This window comes from Tribolium castaneum, chromosome 1 (assembly GCF_031307605.1).
Source record: "Tribolium castaneum strain GA2 chromosome 1, icTriCast1.1, whole genome shotgun sequence".
Classification (NCBI taxonomy): Eukaryota; Metazoa; Arthropoda; class Insecta; order Coleoptera; family Tenebrionidae; genus Tribolium; species Tribolium castaneum.
Window position 1 is genome coordinate 13195084 of NC_087394.1, and position 14967 is coordinate 13210050.

Sequence of the window (14967 nt, forward strand, 5' to 3'; positions counted from 1 at the left end):
CCGTTATTACCAGTGTGAGGAAATTTTATGGGCGAAGATTAGTGCATGGGCGCGCGCTTGCAGTCAGATAAACCTTTAAATCGAAATGTTGTGGAACAGCTTGCATTGTTGATATAAGTTAGGAAAGAGTATTAAAAAATGTTTAGACAAAGAATTTTTTGTTTCAACCCTCGCGAAGGGGCTGAAAAGACGTTTTAGCTAAAAATTTGCAAACACCTAAAATTGGACACATTTTGCGTTTACATACTCATATCTTCCTTCTGGATAAAGCTAGAAACTTCGTTTTTTTTGCAAACAAATTTTCAATAAATGCAGATTTATATAGTTTAACAAGGTTGAGTTTTGATAAAGGGAAACTAAGAAAATTACATTTTCTTGTAACGTTGCATAATTGTGTAGTGAAATTTTCGAGATGCGAGAAAGTTTTTTAATTTAAAAGATAGACTCCCACATAATCGAGACGAAATAAAGCTAATACTTGAAATAAATTTTTGGTGCAAGAATCATTTCGTTATCTGTAAGACTCACCAAGTTATTGCAATTTAAAATTACTGCAAAATGCGCCTGAGGTGAAACCGAACCCTATTTCCCTCTGAACCGTGTTCATCGCCTTTGATAACATTTCGAGAGCTAAAAATCGTAAATCGTAAATAATTAAAAAATAATTAATGTCACTTATCTATTAATATTATACCTTTACTTTTAACCGCCCTAACTCTCTGTTAATTTTAATAATATCTAAAAAGTCAAAAGAACATTTTTATCTCATGTACGTATTTAAAAAGCATAAAAGTGACCCAGTAGAACTAAATTGCAAAATTGTAATTCATTTCAAAGTATTCTGTGTGACATTAATATTTCTTTAATTATTTACCATTTTTAGCTCTTGAAATGTTTTCAACCACACCACGTTTCAAAGGGAAATACGCTGCGATTTCACCTCGAGCACATTTTGTAGATAACTAAATAATCCTTCTTTAAAGTCCTTTTTAAAAAAATATACAAATCGTAACGTTTCTGACGAATCAACAATTGTAGTTACACGCTGGGGTACTTGGTTAGAAGCAATTTCTAAAAATATTTTAATCAATTAAAATCATTTGTTTATTGCTTTAAACGACGATGCACAAAGCATTAAACAATGTAAAACTTTAGTTTTAACCACAAATTTAGTTTCTCAACTTAATTTTATTGAAAACAATTTTTCGAATATTCCAACTACGGTCAAATTTCTAGAAACGTAAAATTTAAAATTATCCATTACAGTTGAGAAATTTGAGTCTACGTTGATAGAGTTAAAATCTGTAGAATGGTCATTACAAGATAAATTTAATGTAAAAATTGACGCATTTGTTACTAGAAATCCCGATTTTCTAGTTTTAAAACAAACAGCGAATAGTGTACCACCTTCGACATATTTTGAATTAGCACCAAACTTTTTATTGACTCCTGTAACCATCTGTGATGTAGAAAGATCTTTTTCGAAATTCAAAGATATTTTAACCGCAAAACGGAATCAGTTTTCGAGAAATTAGAAAGAATCACAGTGATTCAAGCGTATTTCTCAGAGAAAATGATTAAAATATTTTTATTTAGTTTTTAATTTTAATTTCCACTGAATTAAAACGCAACATTTTCAAAATGTAATAGTGGCTTACGCTCCCCTGTATTAAACATCTTCATTGGTGTCCATGTAAGATTGAGGAAATGATGAAGTTATTTTTTAACGATTATGTCAAATTAGGTGCCTTGTCAGGGTTTGAACTAGCCAATCAGAAGCTGATATTAGCGACTATTTTAAAATTGGTTCAGAAAATAATCTCAACAAATATACCGCAGTCTTAATAAATTAGCGACTATTTTATTGCCACAATTTTTCTTGGGTACTCCGTAATTATAATAAAACAATAATATTTATGTTTTAATTAGATTTTTGTAAGCGACCGGTAACTTTAATTGTATAAACCCCAAGTAAACTACGCCAATGCACGCGCTGTAACGGACCATTTCATCGATAAATATGAACATCGCGAGAGCCCTACGACGAGTCAACTGGTCGGTTGTGGCCTCATGGCCATCCCATAAAATTTCCTCACACTGGTTATTACATTTCAACTCTTGCATATGCTGCGCAAATTGTGTTGTTACTGTATTGCAGAATATTCCAATCTTCCGATTTTTACCTAACGATTTTTAGATAACCCAACCTAGATTAAAAAAAACAGTTTTAATTTAAAACTTTACAATTAAAATCAAACAAAACTGTTAATAACTAATTATTCGCAACACAGATTTCTAATTTCTGTTGGTGTTCACTCTGAAACACTGAAACTTCATCACATTTCAGATGTCTGAACGTATTTCCGACAGACGAAAAATGATGGACGAAGCTGAAGGCACCGTAAACGTCGCTCCTTTCACTCACCCTCTTCCAGAAAGCGACGACGACGAAGACTACATAGACACGGGAGCCGCCATCCTGAACTTCTACTGCACTTTAGTAGACCTTTTAGGACGATGTGCCCCCGATGCAACAGTTATAGAACTTGTAAGAAAATAATCACAATTTAAATTAAAAAAAATAATAAAATAAATTAGGGCAAAAACGAATCACTTCGTGCCCGTGCCATTCTCAGATCTCTAGTTCCACTCGAAGACCTTCAAGGCGTCCTAAGTCTCAGATTTACTCTTCAAAACCCAGCGGCTGGCGAAGAGCGACCCAAATCTGATATGCCATCAGGTCTAATCCCTGGCCATAAACAATCCGTTGTACTTTTCTTAGAAAGAGTTTACGGAATTGAAACTCAAGAACTCTTCTTCAGATTGTTGGAGGAAGCGTTTCTGCCTGATTTGAGATGCGCTACTATGCTAGACAGGGTATGAGTACAAAATTTCAGTTCATCAATTAAGGATTAAGGGAAAAATAAGGAATGTTATTTTTTCAAGAATTTGAACTAATAACGGGAAAAATTGAGATACTAGATATTTACTGCTGTGTCCTTTCAAGGAACACAATGGAGAAATGTCACGAGATGAATAAAATTTATTCGAGGTAGAGGTGTACGTACTATGTTCTCTAGTGATACCTATGTTGCGGAATCAATGCTTTTGGGAACGGGTTGATTTTATAAAATCGAAATCAGAGACATCAGTTACAAGGAATAATTTAACTAAATTCAGCTCATTAGAAGTGAATAGATAAAGCAAGAAATTAATAAACTAAATGTAATTTCAATAACTATGAATAAATATGTGTAACTACATAAAACTTAACCTAATAAAAAATGAATAAACTTAATATTAATGAGTAAAAACTAGCTCCAAATCTAATAAATAAGACGTTAAGGGTTGAGCCAGTTTTGTATTATGTGGTTAAGGTATATATCCTTAAGGTATTCTATCCTTTTTTATTAAAATTTTTGTTAGAAACCTATGACAGAGGTTTATGTCGAAAATAACTTTAAAGTTATAATTTTTGTCAAATGCATAAAATGACATAATTTTACGTCAAATTTAACCAGGGACGTAGCGAACGTAGGAATTTTGGGATTACTATTTAAAAATAGAAAATAATTGAATAGCTACAAATATTAATGTTCACCTTTCTGAAATTTTTCGATATTTGTTTTAATATTAAATACATAACTTAAAACATATTTCAATGCTAAAAATGCTTTCCTTCCAAGTCACGATTTTTAGTTAAACAGCTCGTCCCAAAAATTGGTCATCAAGAACCCTTCATATTTCCCGTCGTCTTTTTAAATTTCCCAAAAAAATGATATTGAAGGTCTGTTTGTGTGAAAAACGTAACGAAATCGTGAATTCCAATAACTTTATAATTTGAAACAGAATCTAAATTTTACGTAGATGCTAAAGGCGGCCAAGTAGTGACAGGTTCAACTTTCCTAAAAATTAGACCCAATTTTACGTACCTACGTATTTTGTAAATGGATAGACAAATTCCTAAAATCTCATAGATTTTGTACATAACATTATTAAGACAATCTACTTTTCCAAATGCTTGTTAATAATAAACGTAAAACTTGGCAAGAAAGGTTGAATTTCTCTCTCTTTCATCGATGATTACCATTTCTTAAAGTTAGGGGAAAAAAGATGAAGAATTTAGACGTAAAATTCTTGTACTAACGCAGTTAGTCGACGAAAAATGGAAACATTTTTTGACAAATTTATTTGATTTTTTGCGAAATTTGAAATGTAACACCACTGATTTCTATCCCAATTTGTTTTTTTACACATTCCAAGGGACGTACATGAAACAAAATTTCAAAATTTTATTTCATAATTTATCCCCAGCATAAAGGTATCCGACGATTGTAAATTCCACCCTTATTAAAAGTTTTCAAACACCAATGATTATTTTAAAACAAACAATTATTGGTATAAATAGGAATCAATTCAATTAAGTCAATTAAGACCCAGTTTCTGGAAATATATTTAACGGAGAAATAAATTTAAACCAGAGTTAAAACAGAGCAACACCAATCAAATACGCACTACTTTAGCAACTGACTGAGAGATAAAATTTAATTGAAGTTTAATCGATATAGAAACCGAGCCTAATTCAATTTTAGCTACTAGGGTAAAGTGCTTAGTTATTGGAAAATTCATTACTGCCTTCAGAATGAAGATAGCGATAATTACACGATTCCGAACTAAAGACTAAAAAGTGTGTGAAAGATGCGAATTATTATTACACAATGTTATTTTTATTTATTATAAGTGCAGGAATTTTAGTTATTGGATAGGTCGAGCAAACTACATCATTCCAAAAGAACATAACAGGTCTACTTATGTTATATGTTGTAGTTTGGACGAAAACAACTTATTTCTAACGATTCTTTGATTAGAAACGAGTAAAACTTCTATAAAATAAGCTGAAAACGTCTTATTCCGCCTCAGAAAGACGATGTATGTTTCAGTTTGCATAAAAACAGCTTATTTCGAACCAGTGTTTGCTTCGAAATGAGAAAACTTTCATAAAACATACCAAAAATAACTTTTTTTTGGCTCAAATGAACGATTTATGTTATGAAAACGGTTTAATTTAGAATGGTTCATTGGCTTCACAACGAGTAAACTTTTATACAACAGACTTATACGTGTTATTCCGCCTCAGAAGCATGATTTGTGTTATACTTTAGATAAAAGCGGCTCATTTAGGACAATTCTTTGCTTACAAACAAAAAAAACTTTCATAAAACATACTAAAAACGCCTTATTCTGCCTCAAAAGAACGATTTATGTTACAGTTTGGGTAAAAACAGCTCATTTGGGACCATTCTTTCCTTTTAATTCATTAAACATACCAAAAATGACTTTTTCTGGCTCAAATGAACGATTTATGTTATGAAAACGGTTTTTTTAAAACGATTCTTGGCTTCACAACGAGTAAACTTTTATACAACAGACTTAAATGTCTAATTCCGCCTCAGAAGCACGATCTATGTTATACTTTAGATAAAAGCGGCTCATTTAGGACAATTCTTTGCTTACAAACAAAAAAACTTTCATAAAACATACTGAAAACGCCTTATTCTGCCTCAAAAGAACGATTTATGTTACAGTTCGGGTAAAAACAGCTCATTTGGGACCATTCTTTCCTTCTAATTCATTAAACATACCAAAAATGACTTTTTCTGGCTCAAATGAATGATTTATGTTATGAAAACGGTTTTTTTAGAACGATTCTTGGCTTCACAACGAGTAAACTTTTATACAACAGACTTAAACGTCTTATTCCGCCTCAGAAGCACGATCTATGTTACAGTTTAAATAAAAGCGGCTCATTTATGACGATTCTTTGCTTCAAAACCGGAAAACTTTCATAAAACATACTGAAAACGCCTTATTCTGCCTCAAAAGAACGATTTATGTTACAGTTTCGGTAAAAAAAGCTAATTTAGGACGATTCTTTGCTTCGAAACAAGAAAACTTTTATAAAACAGACTGAAAACGCCTTATTTTGCCTCAAAAAAAAACCGATTTATTTACAGTTTGTATAAAAAACCTTATTTCGCACGATTCTTTGCTAGAACCGAGTAAACTTTTATAAAACAGACTGAAAACGTAACGTTACTGTAACATAAATCGTTCTTTTGAGGCAGAATAAGGCGTTTTAATGCACTTTTCAGGATTTTTTGTTTGTTTGTAAGCGAAAAAATTGCCTAAGATAAATCTTTTTCGTTCAAATTAGTTCATAAAACGATCTTTTTAGCTAGAATAAGATGTTTTCACTCTATTTTATAAAAGTTTTCTCATCGTTTTCGTGGAAACTATAACTTAAATCGTGCACTTTAGGTCATGAACACATGAGTTCAAGAGACCTTAGTTATAAATTCAAAATGCCCCCTGTTCCAGTACAGAATTTTTCAAATTATGATTCTAATAGAAATTAGAAAGTTCAATACGCTGAATAATCACAATTTTTTTAATCTGTCCACTACATAAATTTAATAAAATTTATTCTGAGTCGGGTTATTTTATTTTAAATTAAATATTTTGCTAACATTTGTCAGTTTCGGTTTCTAAAACGATAAATACATTTTATCATTTTGATAATTTCTTTAAATACCAATTATATTATCCTACCTTAGCTACTTTAGAACCACAGATAGAACAAACTATTTTGTTTTATCTGTTTTTTTATTTTTCTCCAATATACGAGTATTTTTCTTTTTAATTTGCACCTTTCACATAAAAGTTGATCAAATTAAATCTAACATTCTTTGTTCTTCCCCTGTGTAGTCCAGTCAATGCATTATAATATAGTTTGTTGACTAGATTATTTATCAATCACTAAAAATAATAATTTAAAAAACAGAACGACGGCAGCGAGTCCGACATGGCATTAAGCATGAACCGCTACATCGGCAACTCGATTTTACCACTCCTCATCCAACACAGCAAATTCTACAGCGAAGCTGAAAACTATGCCTCTCTCCTTGACGCTACTTTACACACAGTCTACCGACTGTCCAAGAACCGTATGCTCACCAAAGGCCAACGAGAAGCCGTTTCTGATTTCTTGGTAGCCTTAACAAGTGCTCTCCAACCCTCAATGTTGCTAAAACTTCTCCGCAAACTCACAGTTGACGTTTCAAACTTATCGGAATATACAACAGTTGCTTTGCGACTTTTGACGCTACACTACGACCGGTGTGCCAAATATTACGGTTCCAGCACCGGCCAAGGCCTCTATGGAGCCGCTAGTGATGAAGAGAAGCGGCTGACAATGATGCTGTTCTCTAACATTTTCGATTCTTTGAGTAAAATGGATTACGACCCGGAATTGTTCGGAAAAGCGTTGCCGTGCTTGAGTGCGATTGGATGTGCTCTTCCACCTGATTATTCCTTGTCGAAGAACTATGACGATGAGTGGTATGCGAATAAATCGGCAAAGACTGGTCCTGATGGTCCCTATAATCCACAACCTATCAATACATCATCAGTGGCTCTTAATAATGACTTAAATAGTATCGTGCAACAATTTTCGGAACATTATCATGATGCTTGGGCTTCGAGGAAGTTGGAAAATGGGTGGCAATATGGAGAGACTTGGTCTGACAGTAACAAGACACATCCGAGGCTAAAACCCTACTCCATGCTGAATGATTACGTAAGCAATTTATTTTTTGCCGACCTCATTAGAAAATATCATTTTTTCACCCTTCAAACAATCTATGAAAGTACGTCATTTCCACCCTAGGGAAGAAAGTATTTTCCTCCCCTCCCCTATTTTCCTCCATAGGGAGGAAATAACGTTCTGTCATGGATTATTTCATCTACTACTAGAGGAAATCCATGTCTTTCTTCCCTCGGTATACAAATAACTATTCTAGAAACTCAGACTCTCTTTGGTATAAAAGATGGTAAAAAAATGACGATAAATTTTTAGCATTTAGTGCTTCACATTTATGAAAGCTGACGAACTATTGTATAGTTCCTCAACTAAAATAGTGAACCTTGACTAAAATTTACGATTCAAAGTCATGTCAATCTTTTAATAAAAAATAGTTCCGCGCGTTTGCGTCTACTTTACTAAAGTCGTAATATAATTAACTTCAAATTAAAGAAAAAAACTCTGTGAAACACTTGTATTACCCATTATAAATTACTGTTTCACTCTTTTTTGCCCTTGTTTTGACTCGAGTTACGAAAATTGTTTACAAAAATTCAAAATATTTGTTGTAGGTTTGTTTGCAAACTTAGAAAATATGGTCACATTTCTCTTAAAATTAAAGAATTAAATTGGTTAAAACTTGTGCATCGTAGATTTCTGCACAATGTAAATCTACGTGATGTCTGCCGACTGTCGATGCCCTGTTTTCGTACGGCCTTGTTTCTTAGATCTTTTGCCTATAATCCTGTTGTTATTTATAATAACATCGAAAACCATTTAAAATCAAAGCCAGTAAACCTATTTAAAAAAACAAGTTAAAGTTTCTATTACTCAATAATTATTCTTTTGCTGTTTTGTTTGCATTTTGTATTATTGCTTTTGTATTACTATTTTTTTACATTTTTTCAATATTATTCAAGATACATATCTTTTTTAAATATCATTTAAAAATTATATTATTTTCTGATATTAATATTACATTTATACTCGTATGTTTACGTAAGTACTAATTGACTATAGGCGAGTTCTCAGTTTGGCGCCCTTAAGCATAATTTTCTTAATACTAGTTTGTACTGTTATAATTTCTGTTAGAGACATATCTTAGAGAGATATAAAAAAACAAAAAATTATGAGACTAAGAAAACCTGAAAAAAAGAAAATGATCCCGGTCTTAATTAATTAAAGGCATACTTAAAATTATTTAAACAATAGGTAAACATTTAATTTCTTATTTGAAATTTAGTCTAAGTGCATATAGCTGAATATAAAGACATAAATAATAGAAAAAATAAGATTATATGTAACAATTCAATAATAATAATAATGTAGGAAGCCGCTTAATTTAATCCAAATATTGAAATTTTTAAAGAAACCTTTCTTGCTTTCACCTGGCAAACTCATTTATTATTTTTCATCAAAATTTTAATTTAACTTTTGTTTATAATGCTCTATAATGACAGACGTCCTCGTGCCTTTGACGACCTTATTTTAATTTTTAATTATCAGTTTTAATTTCGAAACAAGTTTTTCGCAAGATGCACTTCTTACTGGTACCGAAACAAAAATGAAACTCACCTCTGTAGTCTATTTTATGAATTATCTTACTGAGTTCATCCAGTAATCATCAGACTCGGCTTGAACAAAATTTTGTAAAAACCTGGCACCGCTAGCTCGCTCTAGTCTCTGACATTTTTAAACCAATTTTTCTAGTTCACTTGAAACTCAAATTTAACACAACCACTAAAGACTCAGTGACACGACTCAAAAGACCGAGAGCCATTTTGAAAACTGAACTAATTGTTGTAGTATATGAGTAGCTTAACCAGCAAAAATTACTTAATCTCTTTTTAAAGAATTATCAGAACTGATTAACAACTAAACAAAGAAAGTCACGTACGTTAACAAGATATATCTTTACAAAATGAGTTTTCCAAAACAAACGCTTCTGCAAAATAATTGTTTATAAGATTGCAGAAATTTTTGTTTAATTGGAATTTGGAAAACAAAAGTATTGCTAGTTTGGCGCCCTTTGAGGCTGCGCCCCTAGGCAAGGGCCTACTTCGCCTATACCTAGTTTCGGCACTGACACTCGGTACCTAAGTTGTAAGGTTTATACTTTGAGAGTGAAAATATTGGTTCGCTATTTGAGTTGCAGAACTAATCTTGAAACTTGAACTTTTTTTATAAACTGACAAATAGAATTTGAATTTTATACAGTGCTTCGTTAGAATTTATTTCAAAGTATCTCAGGTCTTTCTGTTGACGAATTGTTTAAAAAAGTCACTTTTTTCAAAATTATTTTCATTGGATTACTTGGAGCATGATTGTGTTTGTTGTGTTTAAATTTTACTTACTGTTTCGTTAGTCCTTTAAGATGCCTCCTGTTGCAGCCAAAACGCCAAATAGAAAAACTGGAAGTAATAATTCTTATAAACTTTAAATAAATACTAAAATAAGAGTTATAAGAGTAAAAGGCATCCATTCCAAAGTGTTATGTTAGATTTAAGAATTTTTAAAATACAAGAAATAAACCCCAAATCAAGATTACATGAGTGAGTTTATTGTCAAAATTGTTAACAATGGAACCAATTAGTTCATCTTCACCTTAATAAAATAACAAAAAGCCCTGCAACAATGATGGTGATTTTTGTAATCCCAAATTATTTGTTTTCGACAAATTTTCAAATTAGAAGCACTAATAATGCAAATTAGAATTTTATTCAATGCTTTTTTAGTATTTCAAGTGATTGTTGACTTGATGTCCCTTCTGGGGGACATTGTTTTTTTCAAAACGAATGGAATTTAATTGCTCTATTAGTGATTTAAATCGCTTTACATCTTAATCTTTACATTATATTAGAAAAACACAAAAAAGATATAGACGTTAACAAATAAAAATAGAAAACAACCTCGAAAACAACTAATAGTTTATTAAAACAAGTTTAGAAGAGGATACTTGAAACACGAATTCAGTTTCAAAAACGACTGGTGTCAAAATAGCGGCAAATTACAAAACAATAATATATTAATTTGATTTTTGAATTTTATTTATTACTTCGTTGATACTTCAAATACCTTAAAAACGTGCTTGAAACACTAATATTCTGATTTGGATTTTGTCGCTTCGTAAGGATTTAAATAGAAGGAAAAATATTGTTTAGATGCAGTCAAATAAAAGTAGAGAACAAACTCAAAAAGCTCTAAAATATATAGAATTGTGAATTTTTTTTAATACTTTGTTTCTACCTCAAATAATTCAAATGGTGGACTGACACATGAGTTTTTTTTTAATAATGTTTCGCTAAACACTTGAATAACCAATCCGATTTGAATTTCATTGCTGCGTAAGCAATTAAATTGCCTCATATCTTAATATTATCATTATATTTTACTCTTATGCTTTAATCGCGAATTTTATTTAATGCTTCGTTGCAAAGTGCTACTTCAAATGGGAATCGCTGTTGCAAGAGTTTATTTTTTTAAATAATTTCTTTCAAATCCTTCTACTGGGTTGCGTGATATTTTAATGTTAGAGCCAGTTTCATAATCAAACTTATAGGAGCGCTAAATTACCTAAATGTTGTTTAGAATGTGAAATGTTTGTCAACACATCCGTAGTAAACAACACACTATAAACAACACCTAATTTAATGCTCCTTTAAATTAGATTATGAAATTGGCCCTTTGCATTAAAAAAATTAAAAAAAACATCATACGAGTAATTGCTGTCAAACAAGAGTTGAGAACACCTAAAAAATTGAGGTGTAAAAAGTGGTGTGATATTTGCAAAAACGAATTATTGTATCAATAAATAAATAAATAAATGCTTTATTGTCCAACAGAATTACAAAATTCCAACAACAGGACAAATACAATAATAAAATTAATACAAAGCAATAATAGAAATTACCAAATAATTACAAAACAGTATAAACACAATATTAAATATAAATTATAAGAAAGAAAAATACAAACATACGATATAATAAGAAAATATGTTATGAAAAAATACAGTATATTAAGACAAAGACGCAGCAAGTTAGACAATTTGGTTATAACACCTACACATGGCAGACACAGGAGATTTTGCTAAAAGGTTTGATTTTGAATACTTTTGAAACGAGTACTTCATTTTTGTTTTAATTTATTTATTGATTGCAAATGAAATTGTGATGTTTTAAATGATGATTACGGGCAAACTGAAACTATACAGGGCCTGCATTAGAAACTTTTTAATTTCTAATGTAGCTAGAGCTTTAAGATTTTTTTACAACCTAAATCGACCTTTCTAAGTTCAACTAAATTATTTTCAAAATTGCTGAACTTTCGGAACTACGAGAAATTGTAACCACCTATTTTTATTGCATTTTTGAATTCGCCTTTTGAAACTGAGTAAAATGTATCCTAGTTGTTAGTACTTATCTGTCATAGTTTTTGACGTATGTTCATTTTTTATACAAATTTTTATTTACAGGGGTTCATTTGAAATATCACAGCTCGTGAACCCTTTACAATAAGTGAATAATTATTTATGCATTTGATAGCTAAAGGTTCAAAGAGTCTTCTTAAGTCTTTAGAATTGTCAACTGTCACATTGCAAGGCTAGTATGATTTTTTGAAAATGATGATTAAAAAATGATTATAACGCAATTTTTTCAAATTGAGTGACTCTGTTTTTTCAAAGGCATTCAAAAGAACATCAATTTTGATGCAGACTTTTATTAACATCTTCTATATCTATCTCTTACAATATTTGAAATAATTGCAAAAAACAGAATTCTGGCTCATTATTTAAATTTTTAATTAAGTATACTTTTGAAAAATACGATAAAATTGTGCTATTAATTAAAAGAAATGTCCTATTTGTTTACGATTTTCATTCAAGAAGTTCAAAATTCGATGGCAGGCTAACTGAGTTACTTTTCTCTTACAATATTTGAAATAATCGCAAAAAACAGCGCTAAATTACCTAAATGTTGTTTAGAATGTGAAATGTTTGTCAACACATCCGTAGTAAACAACACAGTATAAACAACACCTAATTTAATGCTCCTTTAAATTCGATTATGAAATTGGCCCTTTGCATTAAAAAAATAAAAAAAAACATTATACGAGTAATTGCTGTCAAACAAGAGTTGAGAACACCTAAAAAATTGAGGTGTAAAAAGTGGTGTGATATTTGCAAAAACGAATTATTGTATCAATAAATAAATAAATAAATGCTTTATTGTCCAACAGAATTACAAAATTCCAACAACAGGACAAATACAATAATAAAATTAATACAAAGCAATAATAGAAATTACCAAATAATTACAAAACAGTATAAACACAATATTAAATATAAACTATAAGAAAGAAAAATACAAACATACGATATAATAAGAAAATATGTTATGAAAAAATACAGTATATTAAGACAAAGACGCAGCAAGTTAGACAATTTGGTTATAACACCTACACATGGCAGACACAGGAGATTTTGCTAAAAGGTTTGATTTTGAATACTACTTTTATTTTCGAATACTACTTCATTATCCGGTAAAATCATGTTTTCAGAAAAAGAAGTGAACGATTGAGAGCTTCATTAGTTCTTTTAAACTTCTATTGTCTTCCCAAGAAAAAAGTTCATAATTATTTTTTTATACGGAATAAATACATTATCGCTGGGACATGCATTACCAATAAATAGTTAAAACCCAAATTTTGAAGCACAAACAACTGGTTAAGAAAAAGTTACATGGATCTTTGCATTTGTTAATTAACTGACTCTTTTTACGAACATTTTTTAGGAGAAGGAACGGTACAAAGAACCTGTTCGTGAGTCTTTGAAAGCCTTATTGGCCATTGGTTGGTCGGTCGAGCACTCAGAAGTGGATCATCCTTCAACCAATCGCAACTCAGTCCACCACCAATCAGGCGAAGGTTCATCCCCCTTTAATTACAACCCTCACCCAGTCGACATGACCAACTTAACACTGTCAAGAGAGATGCAAAACATGGCCGAACGTCTTGCCGAAAACGCTCATGACATTTGGGCCAAAAAGAAGAAAGAAGAGTTGAACACTTGTGGTGGTGGCATCCATCCACAACTAGTCCCTTACGATCTTTTGACCGATAAAGAAAAACGCAAAGATAGAGAGCGTTCGCAAGAGTTTCTCAAGTATTTGCAATACCAAGGATATAAATTACACAAGCCCATACGTGGTGGTCAAGGCGAAACGGAGCAAACAACAGCCGGAGCTTCAATCGAGTTACGTTTCGCTTACAGTTTATTAGAAAAACTGATCCAATACGCAGACAGAGCTACGATTAACATGAAACTATTGAAGCCTTCATCCACCTTCAGTCGCAGACCTTCGTACAAAACCTCATCACGCGATATCAAATTCTTCTCGAAGGTCGTCCTCCCTCTGATGGAGAAATATTTCTCCACTCATCGCAACTACTTCATTGCTATTGCTACAGCTACGAATAATGTCGGAGCTGCTAGTTTGAAGGAGAAGGAAATGGTGGCTTCCCTGTTTTGCAAATTGGCGAGTTTGCTACGTTCCAAACTTACTGCTTTTGGGGCAGATGTCAGGATTACGGTGAGGTGTCTGCAAGTTTTGGTTAAAGGGATTGATGCAAAATCGCTGGTGAAAAACTGTCCCGAGTTTATTCGCACGTCGATGTTGACGTTCTTTAATAATACTGCCGATGATTTGGGGCATACGATTATTAATCTGCAAGAAGGGAAGTACAGCCATTTGCGCGGGACGCATTTGAAGACTTCGACGTCTTTGTTTTATGTCAATACGGTCATAATTCCCATTTTGACGGCTATGTTCGATCATCTTGCTAATTGTGAATATGGAAGTGATCTGCTACGTGAGTATTTCCCTTATTTACGAGTACTTCATTTTTGTTTTATTTTATTTATTGATTGCAAATGAAATTGTGATGTTTTAAATGATGATTACGGGCAAACTGAAACTAAACAGGGCCTGCATTAGAAACTTTTTAATTTCTAATGTAACTAGAGCTTTAAGATTTTTTTACAACCTAAATCGACCTTTCTAAGTTCAACTAAATTATTTTCAAAATTGCTGAACTTTCGGAACTACGAGAAATTGTAACCACCTATTTTTATTGCATTTTTGAATTCGCCTTTTGAAACTGAGTAAAATGTATCCTAGTTGTTAGTACTTATCTGTCATAGTTTTTGACGTATGTTCATTTTTTATACAAATTTTTATTTACAGGGGTTCATTTGAAATATCACAGCTCGTGAACCCTTTACAATAAGTGAATTTATGCATTTGATAGCTAAAGGTTCAAAGAGTCTT

General features: G+C 31.6%; 1 protein-coding gene and 1 long non-coding RNA gene across 7 annotated transcripts in view; one reads left to right on the plus strand and one right to left on the minus strand.

Annotated features, from left to right (window-relative positions):
* LOC135265282 (uncharacterized) overlaps nt 1-14967 on the minus strand; it is a 362501-nt gene that overhangs the window by 186883 nt on the left and 160651 nt on the right. The window lies entirely within an intron of this gene.
* Nucleotides 1-14967, plus strand: part of RyR (Ryanodine receptor) — a 109275-nt gene that overhangs the window by 50188 nt on the left and 44120 nt on the right. For all 6 annotated transcript variants that reach the window (XM_064356545.1, XM_064356535.1, XM_064356596.1 and 3 more), the window contains 4 exon segments: nt 2348-2548; nt 2599-2877; nt 6842-7636; nt 13432-14509. In XM_064356545.1, the coding sequence (XP_064212615.1) occupies nt 2348-2548; nt 2599-2877; nt 6842-7636; nt 13432-14509 (2353 nt within the window).